The sequence below is a fragment of the Balearica regulorum genome, chromosome Z (genome assembly GCF_011004875.1).
Source record: "Balearica regulorum gibbericeps isolate bBalReg1 chromosome Z, bBalReg1.pri, whole genome shotgun sequence".
NCBI classification, from domain to species: domain Eukaryota; kingdom Metazoa; phylum Chordata; class Aves; order Gruiformes; family Gruidae; genus Balearica; species Balearica regulorum.
Genome location: NC_046220.1, coordinates 77,446,081 through 77,470,115, shown reverse-complemented (window position 1 = coordinate 77,470,115; position 24,035 = coordinate 77,446,081). Strand labels below are relative to the sequence as shown.

Genomic DNA, 24,035 nt, shown 5'->3' with positions numbered 1-24,035 from the left:
ACAAGCAGGTCACATTCTTCATTTCTGAATCACCATGACATTGCTGTCAAGTGGTTCCTTTCCAACTACGTCTGTCTCTCACCTTTAGCCAGGAGTGCATACTTCACACTTGAAACTTCATACAGAAACACACAGCTGCCTCTACCTTCAGACAGGCACACCGCTCTTTTGGCTTCCATTCAAGTGTCTACTTGTGCTTCAGTTAACAAATCTTCTTTTCAAACGTGGTAGATCTTGGAACTCTCCTCCATCCCAGAGACTCAAATCTTTACATTCCTGCATTGTACAGGTGTGGCTCCCAAAGCCATCCCAGTGACACTGAGTGGATTCATATTTGTAAACAGTTTTTATTTTATTTTTCTTCTTGTACTTAGATATTCAAACCCTACTGCCCAATGCCTGTAGACCAATCACTTTAAGTATGACTTATGCTCCTTAACGACATCAGGTGAGCTCTTAAGCAGTACTTAAGATATCTCAACAGTTCTTCACAAGGTTCTTCCAATAACTCTTCAAATCCCTTCGTCTCTCAAAGAATTGTCAGTAATAAAACAAACAAAAAATTGCAAATTGCCTTCCTTTCATTCTAACCAGATAGACATTCAGGCTACAGCATGTGCTCTGCACATTAGTAGCAGTTAAGCTATAGAAATGAACTAATAACTGTGTCATGTGAGATGCATTCACATTTTCAGAAGTTAACTGAACACTAACAGAATGGTTATTTTAACTGTAATTTGCTACAGGTCTTCATTCGAATCCTTCTACTTCTTGAAGCATCTTACCAGTTCCATCATCTGCATCATTCTGACCAGTCTCCCAAATCTCTGATTTTGTCCCAAAGCCATCAGTGGCAGAAGACTCCGTATAGTCTGCAGGGTTAAATGTCCTAGAGTTTTAAAAGTTAAGAAATGGAAGAGAACACATTGGTCATTCAGTGAACACAAGTGTCATCATTTATAGCTGAAGTTGTATTAGGTTTAACATCTCAATTTCCACATAATTTATCCTGATAGTTTGGTCTCAAAAGTTTTTCCTCTATGAGCAGACACAGATGAAAAAGGGAGAAGAGCGAAAAGAGGAAAGAGTGAGTAGACTGGAAAAAAAAAAATTACTGTAGAGAAATTGAACCAAAACAACAATTCCTGAAAAAGCAGTTAACAGCATACCAACTCCTCCCAGCCCTATAAAGCATTAGTTTATCTGCACAATGATAAGCCTCTCTCAGCTGACAGCTTCTCAGCTTGTGGCTGATTGATGAGAAACCAGTATCATATCCTTTCAGAGTACCAAATCTGTGCAGGACAGGAGTTGGATCATCAGTAAGATTACTTCAGAATGTGTTCCTGACCAATGCCAAAACACACAGATGCAGCTAAAAGGTGAAAAAGGACTACTGAAGAAGAACCTCTTTTCAGTTTATTAACTACAAGTACGAACAAGAAGGATTGTTAGATAAGTAGGAGCCTTCTGTTCATTGCAACATCACTGGTATTACATGAAATGTCATTAAAGGCAAACACTGAGTGAAAGTAGTGGAGGCTACATTTCTCTGAAGCAAGTTATTCCAACAAAACTAAGAACAAACTTTAAAGCTGCTGACTAACTTCTTTTGATTCTGGTTAGGGTCCACATATGTCCAAACAGCTAAAGCATGAAACCTCAAAAAGAGGAGAAAGTTTATAATCACTAGTCTTTCTGGTTTTATATATAACTTGCACATTCTACATCACACTGAAACAAATCTATTTTTAAACTGACCTAGGATTATACACACCCACACAGAACTTTCAGGCTCCTAGGCACTATGTGGCTGCTACTGATAGGTACAAACGGGTTCTCCAAGTTTGAGATATTAACATTGAGTGAACATACATTAGGTTTGTATAGGTGTGTCTAGTTAGAAAAACTGGCTTAAGACAAAAATAATCCATTAACCATCTAACAGATTTGTGAATTTTTGCATCCATATTGGTTTATCAAGCATACAGCAATATTAATACATATAGTGGCAATATTGTCAGTTAATATTGCCACTGAGTTTGATCCTTGCCAAAATCTGTGCTCTACATGTTTCTTACCCCATGCCTTGGGCTGAAAACCTCCCCGCTCCTCTCCCTCTGCCACGTCCAAATCCTAGGAGAGAAAACACCATTTAACAGCAACAGCAGAGGAGCCGCCAGTCACTACTCTGTCACATTAGAAAATACTATGGTTGAAGAAGAAAACTATTGTAGTTAAATATCATTTACTTTGCAAATTTCCTCATAGGAGGGTTTGTTTCCCTAACACACACAAGCCACAGTTCATCTAAGACTATGTGTTTCAGTAGGACTTGCAATTGCTATCCTTTCTGTATCTAGTGAAGTAGCTCCAAATGCCAAGAGGACTTACCTACAGACCTAGCCCACATCAGATTGCTATTGCCGAATCATTAGGCATTGTTCACAATTTTGTCTCTAATTTCTCACTCTAGCCTAAGACGCTCTAAAATCCCAGCCTCCCTGTGTACCCTGTGTACCCCCCTCTAACTCCCTGTCACTCCTTGTCCGTGAGGAGAAAGTTTAAAGTACTCCATTTGTTTCCTTCTCAGCCTCAGCCCACCTTGTCCACCCCTACCCTCCTGCACTTTCACCAACGTGCGACCACACATTCCTTCTGCTTCCCCCTTAATCATAGTTACTGACATGAAAAATCACCCAATTAAAGTCACTCAAACAGCTTCCTGCTTGCCACCCACAAGAATATTCATTTCTGTTCTAACAACAGCAAATATTTGTTCCCTCCAATTTTGGTTACCAGCCTCAGTTTACAAGCTTCCAGACACAGTGAATAGCTGTATTTTTCGTATGTTGCATAGCGCCAACAGGGCATGAAAATTTTTGTATTACTTAACCATCCATAAAGCACGCATCTATGTAAACTGTTAGAAACTATTTCTTACATGCTTATTTCTACATAGATTTTTTTTATCCCTTTTTTAGGACCTCAATATCTGAGGTTTTTCCAGTGTGTTGGGTTTTTTTTTTTTGAGGAAGACTATGAATATTATTTTGTAATACAAAAACAGGAGGAGGTCAAGAACTGCAGACTGAGAACAAAGTGATGTTTATTTTAACAACAAAATTATGTGGTAATTATAAGCCACCAGGCAAGTACAAGTTTACCAGAGCACAACAGTTATCATTCTAAGTCACCAATGCACTGGTTGTCCAAACATCAGAATCACCCATGATAAGCTGTTTGAATTTGGATCAAAGTTACCTCTTATTTTCAGGGGACCACCTAAACTGAAAAAGAGCAGTAGCTCCAGGACATGGTAAAACCAGTTTAGGAAGTTCCTATTTTTATGAGTTTCCTTTCACTCCCCTCATCACTCATTCTTCCCCTTACTCTAGTTCACTGTCCAAGTTTTAAAAGACATTTCTCGACCTCTAAAATGTCTACTACTTAAATTTTCAAGGACTTCGTAGAAGCACCAAAACAGCAGGATAGCTTTACCCACATTTTGATGAAAGAGTGTACCCATATCCCATACAAGATAACAACTGCTAGCCAAGAGGAACCATGGAAACATGCAGAGGAAGAATCCTCATCCAGCAACACAGAAGAGTAAGAACACAGAACTGAAGTCTGACACTAGGCCAGGCCTGCTATCTCTACATTTTCCCCTCTTCGCTCTCTTTTCACAATCAGTTGGGAAGAGGACAGAGAGATTAAGAAAGAGCTAACAACAGCTGCAAACCAGCAATGGCCATCCCTCTTCACTGAGCCCACGCATGGAGCTGTGCTCTTTGCTCTGCCATAGACAGTATCCCAGACCCTGCTGTACCCAACCAACTGTAACTTGGCCTCTGAACCTCCTTGCTCAGCCTACCTATTCTACTGCTCTTCTCTACTTTGCCACCAAAAATCCCCAATCTGGGAAGCTGATCCATGAGGTCAATCCAACAGGATCACAGATCTCAGATGCACAGAAGTCAGTGCACTCTGGATTATCTTTCTGCCCAGTGAGTAATTTTTTTTTTAAGAGTAGAACCAGCTAAACAAGTTTACTTGGGGACATTGCAGGGGCCATGTAAGTAATAAATTCACTTCCTACAGCTATCAGTACAGCATTAAACACCATTTACTAACGATGCACGGAAGGGAGATCTACAGTTTTTTGACAAGCTCAGCTACAAGATCGATTGGGAGCTGCAAGTCACAGACACAGTCAAGCAGAAATATTTTTGAGTAAGGCAGACATTAGGTACAGAGAGATTAGATGGAATAGCTAGCATGAAAATACAAATAGATTTTATAAGAGGAGGTGAGGCTGGGGAGACTTACAAGTACAAAAGTCTGAAAGAATAACCTGAAACACAAGATGATGTTTTAGCAAGCAAGGCATATGTAAGATGCCATACCAGCATGGGCACAATAAACTACTGGCTAAAATCAGCAATAAGATCCCCTAACAATTTTAGAAATTGCTAGAAAAAAATCATGTTGTTCTTGAAGTTCCATACACAGACTACTAGCCAGCAAGGGGTTTTTTATGTCACATCATTTTGAAAGTTAATCCTGAACTTGAATTTCAAGTGGATTGCCTTAACTTCCTAAAACTGTGTCTATGCTTTCTGTTAAAACTGAAATTAAATTAAGCTTACTCAAAAAAATCCAACAAAAAGCATTCTAAGACAAAAGAGAAGTACCAAATCAGTGGGGTTACAAAAAGCACTAAATTCAAAGCTAGAAGAGACACTTCCAAAGAACTAATTCGAAATACGGGACAGTGAGTACTCACCATTGAAAGACCACCCTAACTTGGATGCGGAATCTCATACATTGTGGTCATTAATCTAAGATGCCAGTGTGAAGGACTCTCATTCTCTTTGACACAACCAGATCACTAATAATATTCTTAAATTCTCATGCGAAGAAAGTTACTTCTCTCGGCTGCCAAAATTAAACATGGCCTTAAAACAATTAGAAGGCACCGTCTTCTAACACAGAAGTTAGTCATGAAGCAACTTTGAATGCCCATTGAGTATCTGTAAACTTTTGAAGCTTTTTAAGTGACTAAAAGGTCAGTGAGAAAATGGGGCTTCACACTGCAATTCAAACCAGGGACCCAAATTCTGAGCATGCAATCCCACCAGAACTTAAACCCATTTAAATCAGAACTACTACAACAGAGGCCTTCCTCACCAGTGATCACAAGCTCTGCTCTCTTTCCTGCACTGACAGTTTTCAACATAGAATCATAGAATGGTTTGGGTTGGAAGGAACCTTAAAGATCACCTAGTTCTAACTCCCCTGCCATGGGCAGGGACACCCTCCACTAGACCACGTTGCCCAAAGTCCCATCCAACCTGGTCTTAAACACTTCCAGGGATGGGGCCTCTACAGCCTCTCTGGGCAACCTGTTCCAGTGCTTCACCATCCTCACAGTAAAGAATTTCTTTCTAACATCTAATCTAAATCGACCCTCCTTCAGCTTAAACCCATTCCCCCTTGTCCTGTCACTACACTCCCTGATAAACAGTCCCTGACCAGCTTTCCTGTGAGTGAGTACAAAACCACTATCAGAAGACAAAATTATTAGTTCACTTTTGGATTAGCAATCTGAACTAGTTCCCTTCTTGTTAAATACCAGAAAACCAGTGTTGTGGTTTAACCTGGCAGGCATCTAAACAGCACACAGCTGTTCACTCTCTCACCCCCACCAGTGGGATGGAGGAGAGAATTGCGAAAAAAGATAACACTCATGGGTTGGGATTAAGTCAGTTTAATAGGACAGAAAAGGAAGGTGAAATATTTAATAATATTTATTATTATTAATACACCAACAAGTGATGCACAATGCAATTGCTCACTACCTGCTGACCAATGCCCAGCCAGCGTTCCACAGACACACCCCTGCCCTGGGACCAACTCGCCCCAGGCTTTTTTTTGTTCAGCATGACGTCATATGATATGGAATATCCCTTTGGCCAGTTGAGGTCAGCTGTCCCAGCTGTGTCCCCTCCCAACTTCTTGTGCACCCTCAGCCTCCTCGCTGGCAGGGCAGTATGAGAAGCTGAAAAATCCCTCACTTAGTGTAAGCACTGCTCAGCAACAATTAAAACATCAGTGTATTATCAACATTATTGTCATCCTAAATCCAAAACACAGCACTATACCAGCTGCTATGAAGAAAACTAACTCTATCCCAGCCAAAAGAAGGGCAACTACACCAAGATAAGCCACCAAAAAAACCCTGTTGTCCCCAGCTACCATGCTGCCTGCCCCCTTTTTTCTTTTTTGGCTTGGTTAGTTTTAAACTTAGATCAGTCCTCCGATATAGTTCAAATGCACCAGGAGACAGACAGGACTATTTCTCCCACCAGTGACGCCAGTTTATGCCTGAAACATAAAACAGTTTTAACACTACTCTAAAAAGATGTGTATATATGGTTTAGATTGCAACCGTCAACGTTGATTAAAAAAGTGGGTTTCTTTTCTGCAGTAATTTATAATCAATATGTTTACCTACCCACAAAAAGGCAACAAGTGACTTGGCAGTAGCTCATGAAATGTTCTAGTGAGTCTAAAGGAATAGCTTTTCTTACAATCAATCAGCGTGTTGAGCATAAAAGCAAATGACAGACACAATGTAAAGAACAAAACTACTGTCCTGCCTAATATAAACCCTCACAACATTTCTTCACATTCCTTTATATTTGGAACTACAAACAACAGCCCAGAGCATCAAGTACTCATTTCTGTTCCAGGAAATTGGAACTAGGAAACTATGTTTAAAGTTGATTCTAATCAACACTGCTGCTACTATCTGTATCCAACATTTAAAACAATCAACTATTTAAAATATATTTCTGTTTCCTTTAACTCTTCAACTGTGTATAGTTGGAGGGTTTTTTTCTGCTCTCCACCACATCTCCCATTGTTGACTAAGTTCACATTAGCTATCACTTATTCAATTTCCATTTTTCTTTTCTGGAATGAATTCTTTAGAATTCAACACTTACACCCAAGTAGGTGATGAGATTTTCTGTTACCATTAAAACCCATTGGGAGTTAAAAACACTCATAATCATACAATCAAGTTTTCACTCTGCTATCATCCATGTATGGAAAGAATCATTTACCTCATTCACGACATTTCTTCCCCCAAAACAAATGCACACAACATGGGAGCATGTCATTGTTTAGCGCCAGCCAGGATCTAAGCACCACACGGCCACTGGCTTACTTCTCTCCAACCCCTGGTGGGATGGAGAGGAGAATGGGAAGAAAAAAAAAACTCATGGGTTGGGATAATGATAGTTTACAAGGGCAGCAAAGAGAGAAGGAAACAACAACAACAGTACTAACAAGGGACTATACAAAGCAGGTGATGCATAATGCAATTTGCTCACTGCCCAGAACATGATGCCCAGCCTGTCCCTGAGCAATGACCCATCCTCCCCAGTCAGGTCCCCCCTTATATACTGAGCATGACATCATATGGTATGGAATATCCCTTTGGCTAGTTTGGGTCAGGTGTCCTGGCTGTATCCCCTCCCAGCTTCTTCTGAAAATTATCTCAGCTGAAAACCAGGACAGAGCACAAGAAAGTGTGTAGTACCACAACTCGGACAGGCCTATTCCATTAACTTAATAGACAATTCTGTAGGAAATCCAGTTAGCTGAGTTTGCAAATCTAAATCATTCCACTTCAGCACAGGTGCTTTATTTTAAAACTCAGGTTTTCCCACTGATAGGTTTAAATTGGATGAAGACACTTCAAGGTAAGAAAGAGGCCTAAGAACAGCTGAAAGGAAAAGGAAATGCAGACTGGAAGGGCAGGCAACACCCTAGATTTGTGCTTATCTCCGACTACACAGTAACTGAACAGCCCTGCATTTCCAGAGCACAGACCAGAGCCAGCCATATTCCCAGCAGACATCGAGGCAACAGAGGCTTAAGCCTTATGAAGAGATAAGGAGGCTACGTATAGCAAGTTTGTATTCTAGGTATTCCATACTACCAAAACAAACACTGAAGTTATATTTAATAATTAAAATTGCTTTTGTCTTACTAGTAATAAAACTAGAAGATCAGTTTTATATACTGCATGTGCTCTAGTAACCACCTTCAGATGCATGTGCAAAAAATCTTTCAACTCTGAAGTTATGTTTAAAAGAAAATAAATTACATGTTAAAGCTAAGTTCTGGTTAATTAAAAAAAAAAAAAAAACCCAAAACAAAAACCCAAAAACACAATTTCACATGATACACAGCTTCTTAACCAATGCAGAAGTAAACTACAGCAAAACTAAACAGACTTCAGACTCTGACCTGCAAAAGGTTTGCTCTACATTCATGTTTTAGAAAAACCAAGCTATTAAAGCTCTGGCAAAGGAATTCCAAAATATATCCTGTGCCAACTATGCTACGCTTTTAAAACAAGAAAATGTTTAGACATGCAATTCTTATGCTCATTTTTTTTTCAATTTTTTCAAGGATAGCATACTTACCTAAAAAATGTTTAAAAAAAGAGATCAAGAATACAAGCTGGACTATAGTCAGATATTTACAAAAAAGAGTAAGCTGCCTCACTGTTTTATACAACCAGCAGAAAAAACAAGAGTTTGAAAGGCTCCTTGTCATGCTGTTTAAGTCCAAAATTAAAACATTAAAATGTTTTTCCCCTTCATTCTTATTCCTGTTTTGCTAGGAAAAAAATCCCTGTCAGCATCCACATTTATGGAGAACAAAGGAACAGAAGTAAAAGCGACAAATCCATTTTCACTTTGCAAACCAGGAGAATTGCTACACATGAATCTGTAACAATTGCTATGCTGAATCAAGTTGAAAAGTTCATCTACCTGCTACTCCATTATCAGCTATGGTCAATTAGCTATCTAGGTAAGTGCACAAGAATCAAAACCGCAGTGCAGTTTTTCTGGACACTCTCCTGGTCTTCAACGATTTGTGGCTCAGACTTCCTCAGCCAAAGATAGTTTACATACATCAAAACCCTCAGTGGTTTTTCCTTTTCTTGCTGTGGTTCTTTTTTAGGATTGTCAAGTCTCTCTGTGTGTAAATTTTCAACATCCATAACATCTTATTGAATGGAATTCCTCGGGTTAACTACACATATGAAGAAACACCTCCTTAAGTCCAATTTGAACCTGTAACCTATTGATTTCTTTTAATACTCCCTCATTTGCATACCTGCTTGGAGCGATCAGTTGATTTCCCCACAGAACCTTCTCTGCAAACATTTTACAGATCTCTACCATACACCCACTCAGCCCTCTCCTTTGCAGGTGGAGAAGTCCTAGTCTGCTTGTTCCTCATACCCCATAAATGCAGTCTTCCCAGTACCTTCAAAAGCCTTTTCTAGCTCCACCGCATCCTTTTCAACATGGAGGACAGTGGGAAAATGAGACCTGCACTTGAAACTGAAGATGTAAGAACAGTACAAAACATCAGTATTAAAAAAAAATAATTGTGCCTAAAGTATGTCAATTTGTAACACAGTAGCTGATTAAAACACAAATGAGAAAACATTTCTAAAGCTAACAATACTAAAGACATAACCATCTTCCTCCCTAATTCCTTCACAAGATTCTATTCCAGACAGTTACAAATCCTTGCAATACTGACACACAAATATAATCCTTTGATGTAATTACTACCCATCACTATTATAGTATTTTTTACATCTAAATTAAATTCATTCAAGAAATTCAGTTCTGACAGACAGGCAGGGGGGAAGCCCACCTTAAAAAAAAAAAAAAAAAAAGAAATTCCTTGACTCCTTCGCAAGCCAAACTTTACACCCTCAGTTTAGCAAGCAAAGATTCAGAGCAGAGCAATTCCAGCTGGGATGTGTCCTGAAACACATTCTGTGATGCATTTTTGCTTTCTGTTAATAAGTCAAAAACGTCTATCTACTTCAAATCCCTGATCTCCTGCACACCAGCAACCAGAGGCGCTTGTACACTGTATACCTACTACCCCATAAAGTTGCAAGGAAGGTCACACAGTCATTAACATAAGATCTACTGCACAACAAAGCTAGGGCCTATAGCACCAAGGCTTAAATACTCAGTATCAGGGTCTTTCCCCCCCTCAGTAAACAGCACATTATCATCCCAGTGTCAATCCTATTTCTGTTATTTCCAGTGCATATCATAGAATCATAGAATTGTTTGGGTTGGAAGGGTCCTTCAAAGACCATCTAGTTCCAACTCCCCGCCATAGACAGGGACACCCTCCACTAGACCAGGTTGCCCAAGGCCCCATCCAACCTGGCCTCAAACACTTCCAATGATAGAGCATCCACATCTTCTCTGGGCAATCTATTCCAGTGTCACACCAACCTCATAAAGAAGTTCTTCCTAGTATCTAATCTAAAGCTGCTCTCCTTCAGCTTAAGGCCATTACCCCTTGTCCTATCGCTACATGTCCTTGATATCATTTCTTAAAATTAGGTTGTTCTACAGTGAAGCAGTAATATGATGGCCCAGCAAACCTTTCCCTAGAAAGCAGCCAGTAAAAAAACGCCAGCTTGAGAAGGTAGCTTAAAATAGCAAGACAGTGCGTTGCTCATATTAGCTGACCCCTAATTTTGTATCCAATGCCTAGATTCCTACACACACACTGTGCATGAAACATTTCCAAAAAGGCATTCTGTCGTGATTACCAATAATCTATTTACTTTCAGCTGAACTACTTCATCCCATATTTGACTATTCTGTGTAACAGAAAAGAAAGACTACTGAACGAAATGAAGCTTTTTTTTATCATTTGTACTAATATCCAAAAGAAATAAGGTCATGCATCCCTACAATACTGAGAAGTGAATTACACAGTTTTATACAAGGCCTTGCATTATGAAATTAAGTTAGGTATTTCCTGCCACAGAATACACACGCTTCTAATATAATGATCCTGGAGTAGTTCAACAGGTTTATCACAGACTGTTGAGAACACTTCATTAAGATACTTTGAATGTACAGGCTAAAATACTTAGAGATACAGTAATACTACATACACTAAACCAGTGAATAGAAATTGGTTGAATTTGTTCCTATTTCTTCAGATACATCAATTTGATCTGATGATTAAGTTCGTTGGCTTGAGACATATGATAATCACCTAGAGAGCGGCGGTGTTGACAACAAAAGCAGCGTACTATTCATAAGGTTACACAGCAAAAAATAAACTGCATTTGAAATTAACCTCTAAGTTTCACCCACCAATTTTTAAAAAATCCTACATTTATATTTAAGTATAAATGATTATTTTACAAAACAAATACCGGAATACTTACATTCCATCTATTAATAGTGCTAAGATACCAAAAACTATAGCTGTGAACTATAACACATCCTCCCCTGCCAAGCTACCTCTCTGCACACACCATTTGGTATATGCTGATTCACAGGCACAACCAAGTCATTCTCGCAACCCTATGGAAGCTATACGCTTTTGCATCTTTCTACTACTTCAGGCTGCAGATTTGAAGACAATGAAGTTGGATGTGCCTGTCTTTGAATGACTCATTAGTGGATATTCCAAAGAGAAGAGAGTCCTCTGAAGGCAGAATTTTTCATGAGTCAGACATTACTTACTAAGTACATTAGCTCAGCTGTGCACTTTATCAATTTAATTCATTTAATACCCACTTCCCCACACAATCTGCACTGTACCAAGGTTACTCATTTTCATTTTTCCTTCTCTAAGAAAAAACAAGCCTCTTTCCACTCCATTTTCCACTATGAAAATCCAAATTAACTACACACCCCTTGATTCCACACCAAATCCATTATCAACATCTTTTCTATCTCTTTTACAGGATAAGATCAGACCTGTACCTAAGACTCCACAGTATTCTTTTTCCACAGTTCTCCTCATCAACTCTTCCATGCCAAATTCCTTCTGTTACAATAAATCCTCTAAGGTGGTGTGTACTTTCTCTGATTGGCCACCGAAAATAGACAGCAAGCCTGACAATTGAATCCACCCCACAGAAGCAGCACAAGTACACATCAAATCCCTCCCCAAAAGCCCTACAGATGGAATCTTGTATTCTCCTGCTGCCAAGGTACATCCTGAGGAGCCAGGAGGCTGGCATGAGTTGATCTGGGAAAACAGCTCTCCACAGCCAGAGCACACCAGCCTGCTACAAAGGAAATTATCATAAAGGTCATTTGTGCCAATTCTTTTAAGTTGTTCTGAGACCAAGACATGACAAGGGGTAAGAGGAGGGACGTATCTAAATTAAAGGTGGTTAAAGTGCTTATGGAATCAAGGATAACCAACAAATGCTTAAAAAGAAGTGTTTACAGAAATAAATGGAGGAGTTCCATTTCAGGACATGAAATCAGTGCCAGTCCCACATCAGCGCCACCATCTCACCTCTCCCACGGCCACGCTTTCCACGGTCTGAAGGCCTGTCTCCTTGACTGTTGTCCACTCCATTCTCTTCAGCTCTAACTGTGGAGAGAGGACAGCTTAAGAGAAGCTTTAGAGACTCATACATGAAACAATACTGCCATCTGCTTAACCTGAACCCCAAATGAAAAGGCAAGATTTTAAAGTGGCTTGGTCAACACATCTCAGTCACCCCTCTTCTTTGGGGGCCCAGCTACAAGCAAGTAATGTTTACTTTGCACTGGACAACTAGGAAGTATCTAATAAGAGGGAAATGTCCCCCAGCAGACACACTTCTGTTTTTTGAAAACGAAAAAAAACACAGTGCTTTGCAGCCTGCACCATTAAGTATGGCCTCATCTCTTTAATGAGGTGGGAAATAAAGCTGCCTCATGCTATACTTTCTTGATAATGCACTGGATGGCAATAGTGAAGGAATAACCAGGAACACCAGTTCTTCTCCTGTCTGTCCATACCACATCCCTGTACTACCAGGGAATCTAAGAAGAATTCTCCTCTGTATTTAAATCAGATGAATGATGACTGGGTGAAGGCAAGGCATTAGAAAAGCACTACCACTTAACTATTTTGTGGAAAACTCCTGAGGATGTACTCTGAATGATGGTTGGCTCCTTGAAGAAAAAAAATAAAAAATAAAAATGACTGGCCACTTAAAACACTGCTGAGATTGTGTACTGCACAACTTCTCCGAATAGCAGCAACAAAAATCATTAATGCTTGGACATAAAGCTGGGAAGAGAATATCAAGATTTGGTAACCAACTAAAAAAATCTTTAATTCCATTTTACAAAAAGAGACAAGCAGCATCTGGCTCTAGAAAAAGAAAATTGCCCCTCATTTTCATGTTGATGGATCTGATTTCAATTTATTCTAAGTATAGCTGCAAGTTTTATTAATATTTTTTTTCTATCTTGACATTATTCTACAAAGATACACAATGTCTTCATTGGCACAATATTTGAATATATTCCAATAATTCATTACAAGAGTTGGCTAATATTATAGACAGTTTTCCTGCTTTTATGTGAAAAGCTAAACACATTTTTTTCTTTCACCTTTCTCTCCTCATCCATCAGTGTTGTGTATGGCCCTCACCAGCAATGTATACAGCTTTGATACTTCTGACAAAACTTAGAGAAAAAAGCAACATGTATCTAATGGTGATCTAATGGATGCTACATAACTTGGAAACATCAGTTTGCTTTTGCACAATGTATTATTGCATCTGTATAAACTGTAGCAAATTTTTAAATGTTTCAACTCACAAGGAATTTTCTCTGTTGCAGAAACTCACCTGTGGTTGGCTTATGTGAGTAATATATGCTAGACATTAATAATGATCCCAGTCTTTTCATTCCCCTTATGAGAAGATGAGAACATCTTCAGGTTCTCCCACTAATAAAAGGAGATGGAGTCTGGATAATTTTTTCATTAAAAGAAACAAAAAAGTGCATCAGCTGTGTAGTGACATACTTGCTCTCAAGCAGTCTTAAAAAGCCTCATTCTAAAACTTACATAAAGAACAGCAATTTATACAAGATCAATTAATCAAAAAAGAACAGAAATTTAAATTAAATTGAGTGTTTCTGAACAAGCACAGACCATCCCAAAGCCAAGTGATTTAGACAATGAAGCATACCCATCGCACAAACAAGTTACCATCCCTTCAGCACTGAGCTATAGCTCGGATGGATTTTACTTCATTAAGCATTCACTATCAACTCAGCCAGCTTCAGCTGCAAGAAAAGTGGCTGAATCTTTAAAAATTAATTCCTATACGTACACTCTCGGCCACGGCTGCCTCCTCTTCCCCGTCTGTTGGAACTTCCCCGTCCGCGACTCACTTCTCTGTCCCCTCGTTTTTCTCTGTTCTCTTTGTTTTCTGAACATTCCTTTCCAAGGCTTTTCTTCTTTCCCCCTACAGTCTCCCAAGAAGTCTATTTGGGTAGAACAGAATTAGATACAAAAGTCAAAAAGGAAGAGAAAGCTCTCAATACATACTTCCACATCACACCCCTCCAGTTCATGGGGAAAAACCAGGTATTCGCATAACCTCATAACTTGCAAACTACACTTATACAAATGGCAACACAGGTTGTATTTTTGGGAAGAGATGAGAAAGAAACAAGTTTTAGAAGTTGTATTTTTCTTATGGAACATGAGAATCCCAACTATTTCTGGCTATAATGGACTTTTACTAGTTCAGGAAGCCTACATACAACCACAATACAGAAAACGTGCAAAGCAAGCAACAATTTCCCTCTCAACTACCTCCATAAATCTAACAAGGGAGCATGCACAGAGCTATCTCCTTTCTCCCAAGGAAACAAGAAAATTGCTTATAAGCATCATTGAACAAAAGACTGATGACAATAAGTATGTGGCCTAAGGGGACCAGAAAAAAAAAGAAAAAAAGAAAAAAACATTATCCATACTAAAATTCAAGCACAAGAGACAGACTGGCAGAACAACTTGGAAGAACTGGAGCCATAAGCCACACCATCCACTCTTAACAGCTACAGCTCATCACACACAGCAAAACCAGAAAAAACTATGGCAAAATACAGGAAACACTGTCTAAACAAGACAAAGGACCAAGGTCCAAATATCAGGCTTCAGCTTTAATATTAAACTCCATCTTTAAAATAAATTCAGGGATCACAGTGGCTCCATAGGAGTTGAAAACAAAATTACCAAAACCCTCGCTAAGAATAGCACAGCAACTGATATATTATGCAATTGCATGGTTAATCTACTGAGCCATAGATGCACAGCAAAGAAGAAAGGTATTATTGCAAAGCATTAAGACGGCAGATACGTTTATATATATATATATGTCTCCAGCTCCAGGAACTTATAGTCTAGGTAAGGTATTTAGGCAGGAAATTTGCATATGCAAATAAGGTGTCATCAACTGTGAAGCACTACATAAAGCCATGGCCTCCAACAGGCACTGGCATCAAACAAAAAAGGTCAGCTATCAGTACTTTTAGGTCCTGTTCTCTCTCTTCTCAATTCAGAAAACAGCAACTCAGCAGCTCTCACGAGGTAGGCAAAGACGAGCTAGTCCAAGCTGCCTGGAATTAAGAAAACTTAACACAATTGAGAAAGCAGGTGACGAAGCATTTTACAAGCATAAACTCAATGTTTCAGTGTTTGCTTTGAGAGAATAGGTACTAGGAGAATGGTTACTCTCTCATTTTTTGACATCGTATAGGTGAGAAAGAAGGCTGAAATCACTTTTTATTTTCATCTCCAGTTTAAAAGACCACATCACCATAAACTAACTCCGGTGAAGTGCAGACAGCATGGCTTAGAAGTACAAATCAACATGTTTAAGCAACATCATGTTATTTGTGCAACACAAAATTCTGTTTCCTCCAGTAATTAACATATGGCTTCACCTGCATTGTCTGCATAATTGCATTACACACTAAAACACTCCTAGAGTCACTTCACAGAAGAAAAAATAACTGCACTGACAACTGAAGCACCAAGCCTATATAGTTCAGAACGCATTACTATTTCACTGATGGGCATGGTGCCAAAAGATATTAGACCATTTTAAAAACTAGCCAAAACTGGATGATCCTCCAAAGCTTAAGAGGAAACAGCCTCTCCTTAAAGTTGTACATGACTTGGGAAGGATCAGTAAAAGGACAACTATAAAAGCATTAGGTCTAAGCTTTTTTGTAACTGAGTAAAGCCTTCAGAAATTGGGCATGTCCTTTAAGATAGAGGATGGTGCTACCTGTGGGCATAGGAATCCATCACAGACTATCAAAGCTGTTGGGTTTTTTTTAAGGGAGCTAACTGATTACAACTTCGGCTGAGGATGCCTGAGGCAACACAAATTACAGTTGTGGGCCTGACCTTCAAAAATAATGTAACAGAAGCCTTCTTGCTGGCCTGATCTTAGATGGAAAGAAAAATAATCTGAAAGGTCCCCTTTGTTCTATCTTCAGAGGTTTAGGAAGTAAAATATGGTCTGGCATGAAATGGATCTTATACCTATAAGAAGTTAAATGAATAGAAGTCTTGGGCAAAGAAACATGCCCTTCTCTACTCTCATCTACAAGCCTCTGTCTATTCAAAACTAGACTGTCACAACTGTTCCAAATGAGAAGTCTTCACAAAGACTAAGTCACACAACATAAAGCCTTAAAGATCACAACATTAAAAACGAACAAAAAAACCCCCACAAAACTGGCAGAATACCAAAGATATTATAAATAGACAACCTAACTATCACTCCTTGCTCTTGTAATTCCTCAAACTAGACAGGCACATATTTTTCCAAATGAGGTAAAAAAAAACAAAACCAAACTTTTAGTGGAAAGCAGAGCGAACTAGAAAAAGAGATTTGGGAATTTGCATTCAGAACTAGTAGTACCTCTGCTTCCAACTCTACATCAAATCCACAGCTAAACTGTCTGGAGTATAATGGCCTCAAAACAAACCCTTCAAGCTGAAGGGCCACAAACTTCCATAAAGAAGAATAAATTTCTTCACACCCTTCAATTAATACTCCTTCCTCCTTAGAGTCATAGAATAGTTTGGGTTGGAAGGGACCTCAAAGACCATCTAGTTCCAACCCCCCCTGAACTCTTTAAGTTCTCTGCACTTATTTCTGAGTTGCATTTTTTCTACAGACAGCAGTGGGTTCAGAGGGACTTGTCAAAGGAGCAGAACACATGCATACGTTGCTTCTAATTGCCGAGTTCTGAAAGTTTCTTCCATGTCATGACTGCCTATAATAATTTGCCAAAGAAAGAAAGCATTTAATGTTCTCTATCAACCAGAATACTATTTTTAACTAGAAAATAGCAAATACGAGAAGTACAACAGAACATAAAACCAGCACATTACCAATACAGACTTAATCAAGGTGAGAGACTCTTCTACTTCCAATTTGCCATGTCATTCAGTATCATGTAGTTAGCATGATTTAGATGACCTCAACTCTTATAAATCAAAAGGGGAAATGTCCCTTCAGTTAGAGCAGTATGTGTCCTAGAGGTAGGGTAAGGTGAGTGGGGGGTGAGTTTCCTTATTAACAATGAGCCAGAGTATACATCCTGACAAATCACAGGAAATACTGTACATTCAGCATTAAGAAAGGATGTCCAGGTCTCTCTCCCAATTCAGATGAGATGGAATCTGGTTTACTGCCTCAGATAAACTCCTATCTATCTGCTTTTTAGGTTTATAGAGAAGGCCCTTTGGGGCAGTATCAGGTCTCAGGGTTGTGGAGGTGCTAGAGAATAACTACAAACAGTGCAGAAAAAACCAGGCCCCTGTCTGACAGAGCACTGAATTCTGCTGCAGAGTTAAAATTGCTGCATATAAAGGAAAGCCAGAGGACTCTGCAAGAGACCAGCTCAACACCCTCAACATTTACAAGGTTCAGCCTACTCTGAAGTATGCATGCAGTAAGAACACTACCCCGGTCTCTCTTTCCTTCGAAAGAATTTGAATGGAGGAATAGAAATCGAAAGCTTCCAAAATATGACTTTCCCAATCACTTCTCAGAAGTAGAAAGATGCAGCAAACAGAAAGAGCTGTTAGATAAAAAGTAAAACCTTACCGTGTCTGAACTTCCTTCCAGGAGTATGTTGATTGCTCTGTTGATGTCCCCATTACAATCATGTAGTGCCACTATGCACTCATCCTGGTTTTTCCCCGTCACTTCCATAAGCTGGCAGTAAAAGTCAGACATGTTAAAGCATCTAAATTATCATCATAATAAGAGTTAGTACCACCACAGATTCCAAACAAGTGCATAGCTACTGTGTCAGAGCTAACTAAAATCCTAAATAAAGGTATCCACATTTACAGGTCTGCTTGGGATTCAGACAAGAGGCAGGATGAAACACAAATTAAATGGTAATCAAGAAAACACTCTTTCACATCTTTTTTTGTTTCTTTATGCTCACAGCAAATGCTGTCACCCCAGAGACAGCAGTATATGAGGGTAAAGATGTAGAAGACCAGGATAGCTCCAGTATCAGCCTTTCTCCCTCCCCATCAAACATCCCCCTCTTTATCCTACTGTGTGAGAACAGACAAAAGGCAAGCCACGGCAGATCCATCTGGAGAAACATGCAGACTAAGAAAAAGGTTATTTTTTTAGGCAGATCAGCTCCATCAATCCATTTCAGCATAAGGCCACACAAAAGGCATAAGCAATGGCTGCTTAAGGGATCTAGTATTGAATTATGCTCCATGGACTTGCAGTGCACATCCTGAGGAGTGCGGGATGGAAATAATCAGTTTGTCATGAAACATCCAGCAACTTCACGCAAAGGAAAAAAACTACATGAGCTAGAAATATATATACACAACATAAAACATTGGAGATTTCCTATGTAGAACTTAATTCTTATCCTTCCCACCAGCAGAGCTACAGGCACTATTAATGAAGGTCATTTGGCTCCAGGAAGTACAAGACTTCACTTCTCGCACAGAAACAGAACAAGTTTATAACAAGAACAACAAAAACCTTAATAATGCTTCAGAAGAGGTTTTACAAAGGGAAAAAAAAAATCAATACATCTGCTCCTCCACTGCATTAATGCATTCACACTAATTCTTCTCTCCTTCTGGATGTACTCCTAGGGTCTTCATGAGTTATGATGATGCGTTCACTAGGACAAAAATCATGAACACCCACAGCAGAATAGGAACCTGGATTCTCAGTAGTGCTTGAATCAACAGTCTCAGCTGGAATCAGGTAATGGAAGTTTGAGCATCTACACCCAAAACTCAGCATGGCAGAGGAAATGGTGTGAGATTTCATTTTCACAGTATAATTCTATCATTTTAATGCATACACAGATCTGGGAGGTCAGATTATTTATTGTTTTAAAATAACACTTCAATTCACCTTTAAGCTATGATTACATTTACTTTTCCTGAAAAACAGCCACGGTATCAGAAAACTCAGTTTCCATAGGTGACATTTTTCCCATGTGCATGTACATATGGACAAGCTGAACGCACTCTTTATTCTAACAATCATTAAAGCATCAGGACCATACTAGAGAGATACAGTCTGGAAGAGACATTAGCGTAGATAAGTTTTGGCTTAGAGGCTTGTCTACAAAGGAAAACACACCAATGATCTATACAGCCAGAGCTATATTACCACATAATTTCTTGTGTGGTAAACAGACTTTACAGTGCAATAAGAGCATCTTTCCGTAGGTAAACTTACGTCCTTCTGAAAAAGGGTTCATTAAACCAGAAACAGATGCTCTAGCTCCAAAATGTAAGCCAGCTTTGGAGCACCTTATTGCAAGGCATAAAAACTCTGTACCATAAGAAACATACTTGTTTCACTTTATCTTCAAAATCTGCGTCGTTCTTATCATAGATCATCTGAGCAAGGCGAATTTGTTCTGCTGTTGCCTGAAAAACAAACATCCAATGAAGTACACAAAAGGTAACAATATATTTTTTAGAAGTATTTCCTAGTGTCACTCACATTTTTTTCCTCCAGATTCTCAAAAAGAACAAACACAACAAGCACAGAGGTGCTATGGAGAAAGGATTAAGATCTCCTCTATGCCCATTTTATAGTTAAAAAGTTAGCTGGGACAGAAGCAATTTCAACATGTTCTAATGTGTTTGAACCACAGTTAACGGTCACCACATAGACAAGACAACCATATAATAAAATAGAAATTACCACAGAAGCTTACACTTTGATACTGTTACTTTTATTTAGTATCTACCACTCCAGAGTTAGAGTTTTATCATAACAAGATGGCAACAGCATTTCTAAATTAACCACATCTCTGATGATTCCTGCTCTCATCACCTTCCACAATTCTCCCAACAACCACCTGACTCTGTAGGTTTATGAGCACTTTAAAAAGAGACTGAGTCATGCCTCAAGATTTTGCCTGTGAACAGCTGCACTTATTTTCTTTATAAGCAAATACTGGCCTTTGAAAACTGCTAAAGGATCTTGCTATTGATGAAATATTTGGTGCTTCTGTAACATTTCTGGACCACAAATCCATGCTGGCAACTTCTCCAAAAGCTGAAAGACTAAAACGGATGGAGGCAGTAAATTGCCATAAATCCAAACAGGCTATGGCTGCTCCAGAGAGGAAGCAATTCAAGAACACTAATGTCTCATCATACAGGCCACTCTTCATAGTGTGGCATTTGCAGTATATTTGAACTGTATTCTCATGAAAATACCAAAGATAACTCTGTGCTACGTGATCCTGGACCAAATTTGATTTCTGCTCAAATAGAAGAGGCTTCTGTCTCATGCTAGCGAAGGCTGATACTGAAGAGAGCCAGGACCCAAAATGTGAATTCATGCGCTGCAGAAGACTTCTTCATTGAGAAGGGGGACCACCTAATCCACTGAAATTCTTAACAGACAGGATTTATCCTGGGCAGCTGGTTGAATCTCTCCTTTCGAAGTCTCACTTCACAGGATACCCACCTGAAATTCTGTGCCTCGCAAGTTCAGGCTTAATCAGCCTCAAACTGCTTTGCTTTTGGAGCAAATACCACTAATAAAAGCTCTAGAGGAGGTCGCCAAGTGTAAATGCTGAGAAGAGTCTAAAAATTACTCCACCACGCACCACCAGCTGCTTATTTTCTGAGAAGTTACTGCAGCTGTCCCAGTTCCTTGAGGTAAGCAACATCTGCTCTGCTCAGAGGCAATGTCCCAAGACAATCAGTGTTTGTAACGAAGTTAAGTATTCTGCGCTACTTCACGTTTTCAAAGTGTCATGCTGACAGCTTCATATGTCGCTCAGTAACACAGAGGCGAGTCTGCTCTGGAATTCCCCGCACCAGCCCTGGTGCCACCCTCCACAAAAGCCTCATGGTCAACGTGGTGCTCTGTGCAAAGGAACTCGCTCTTTGAGCCTGCCAAGAGCTCAGCAGAGAGCAAAATCAAAAGGTCTGCTGGTTTCAGGAATTAAGTCTTGTTGATCTATCTTCTCGCTTTGATTTCAGCCTCCTCCGGCCCACTGTAACTTTTAAGCTAATGAAGAGATTTCCTTTAAAGATATCCAGGGTACAAATATTCAGACAATGTAATTTCTGTAGAGACATGATGGCATATTTGACCAGAAACAGGAAGCCATTAAGATTCATTTTTTCCATAAACCAACCATTTTTTTTTCAAGTCCACATTATAAAATCGGTATATTTTTGTCTTCTAACAATATCAAATGTGTGACAATATCTTCAGTTTTCCTGTGTAAGCAGAGAGCTTAGAAACAAGTAGGTGCAATATCACTAATATTTATGCCAGTGGATTACAGCCAGATGGAATTGAAGATTCAGAAGAAAAATACAACAAAAACCCACAAGATGTGTTTACTACACAAACACCAAATCAGTGTCACAAAAAGTTTTGGGTTTTTTCCAGTGAGTGGTTCTTCTTTATTTTTAAGGCACCATCGTTACAAGTAAGACTGTAGTATCCTATAAAAGAGTATAATTAATCTTAAGACAGCTAAAACTTTACTCAACCTTACAAGATATATTATCTTTGCGGCATAACAGCGTGAAGGAAATTTTTAACTAACAACTTTGAACTACCAGAAAACAAGTGTGCAAAACACAAAGTTGTGTGACAGTAATAGGCCCAGATCTTATAATAAAATGGTATATTTGCTATCCAGAAGCAAAAGAACTGCGATGTAATTTCTTAAATAACTTAAATGATGATCAATGTGATATTATGACAACGAAATCTTCATTTGGGAAAACAACATTATTCTACATTCAGAAAAATAATTAAACAGTAAAATCCCCCACATTTCTGTTCATCTGTATTGCCTGACTAAGCAGGAAGGTCCACCTATATCTAAACAATAAAAAAATATGGTGCATTAAAACATAATTGCTGTATATTAAATAACCATCTTTTCCACCGAATTGAGCAAACCAGTATCTATTATGCATGAAATAGAATAAGCACACAAAATGCAGAAAAGGGTTAGAAAAAAGACTTAATGCTTAAAAATCAATGAATCCCATAGGTTGGAAAGGTCCTCCAGTGATACTCAGTGCAACCTCCCACTGAGAGCATGTCCTGTCAGAGGAACTGCTTGGGGCCAGACAGAGATCCTACAACCCCTCTAATCTATGATCATGTTCGTGATAAACGCTTTTCTCTTTTAACAGCTGGAATTTCCAGTGTTCCAACTTGTGCCATTGTCTGAGAAGAGTCTGGCTTCACCTTTTCTATACACTTTCATGAGGTATGTGAATAGAAGATATAATCTTGCGCTGACTTTTTAGGGCTGAACTAATCCATTTCCCTCAATCACCACTCATTCATTCTGTGCTCCAGTCTCCCAACCATCTTCCCAGCTCTTCACTGGACTTGCTCCCACCTGCCAATGCCTGCCTTGTGCCAGGGAACCCAAAACTAGGTAGAGTACTCCACTGCTGTCTTGTCAAAAAAGGGGACGACACCACTTCTGTCAACCTGCTCACTATACTCCTGCAGCTGTACTTGTTATAAAACAGAAACAAATTCATCTATTGAAAGTCACTTTCTAAATCCACACATTAGCATGAATCACCACTATGCAAACCGTGGCAACACAAGGAGATGATAAGGGCTTGAGCTCACATAATTAATACTGTACAAAGCAGAACAAAACAAGACCCCCTCCACATTAAAGATCATTCTAGAAAACAATCAAAGACACAAGTTCCCAGGGTAGCACCCCTAGATTGATGCACTCTGCCAGCAGAGAACTGAGGCAATTCTTGAACTGAGTCCAATTTTGAGAAGTACCTGACAGGACAATAATGAGTTGCCAAGAGCAGAGACATTTTGCACTCTCTATAACCCAGAGAAGCACACAACTTAACTACTCTGCTGCTGAGAATCAAGGCAACGTGGTAAGAGCTTAATTTCAATCTCACAGATACTCAAAATAATTTTAGTCTGCTAGTGAAAAACCATCTTCATTTCACTTTGTGAGGACACTGCACAAGTTTAGGATTTTGTGACTTGCAGATATGCTGCATCATGCTGTAGAACACAGCATGCATCTAACGAAGCTTTCCCCACCCACCCAAATTTCTCTATTGACCAGAAATAATCTAGCATCAGGAGGCTGGCATATGGAAGAGCCAACATCTGAGGACACTGAGGTCACAGGACAGAAGTCCTGACACAAGCATAGAATTCCTCACTGATGGGAAATGTTGCTGAAGAACACAAAGCTCTTTTAGAGACAATACAGGAACAACTTAATGCTGTGCTGGACTACTGAGTAATTAAAGTGAGATAACAAACATACTCTTCCAAAACAAACTACGATTTTTCCTCCCATCTTTTCCTCAGTTTTACTGACTTAGGGAAGAAGTACATAACATTACATGCTCGCTTTCAACTCAAAGAAGATCATATGGTATCACATACCTGTACTACTTGTTTCTGTGGTTGTGTTGGCTGTGTGGTTGAAATTTGCATTTTGTCCCGAGTGCCCCGGGTACGTTCACTGCCCACCGAAGTCATCATATACAGTATATACAAAACAATGTATGTACAAAATAGAAAATCTGAAAAGGAAAAAAAAAAGAGCATGAGTTAAGGCAGGGTA

At 39.2% G+C, this 24,035-nt stretch overlaps 1 protein-coding gene across 1 annotated transcript in view; it reads right to left on the bottom strand.

Moving 5' to 3' along the window:
• UBAP2 (ubiquitin associated protein 2) overlaps positions 1-24,035 on the bottom strand; it is a gene marked incomplete at its 3' end in the record, with an annotated part of 69,376 nt that overhangs the window by 22,573 nt on the left and 22,768 nt on the right. The window contains exons 2-8 of the mRNA XM_075740387.1: positions 23,855-23,994; positions 19,768-19,845; positions 18,023-18,133; positions 14,219-14,372; positions 12,400-12,477; positions 2,082-2,136; positions 786-889 (exon numbers count right to left, since the gene is read on the bottom strand). Of these exons, the coding sequence (XP_075596502.1) occupies positions 786-889; positions 2,082-2,136; positions 12,400-12,477; positions 14,219-14,372; positions 18,023-18,133; positions 19,768-19,845; positions 23,855-23,953 (679 nt within the window). The remainder of the gene's footprint in view (positions 1-785; positions 890-2,081; positions 2,137-12,399; positions 12,478-14,218; positions 14,373-18,022; positions 18,134-19,767; positions 19,846-23,854; positions 23,995-24,035) is intronic.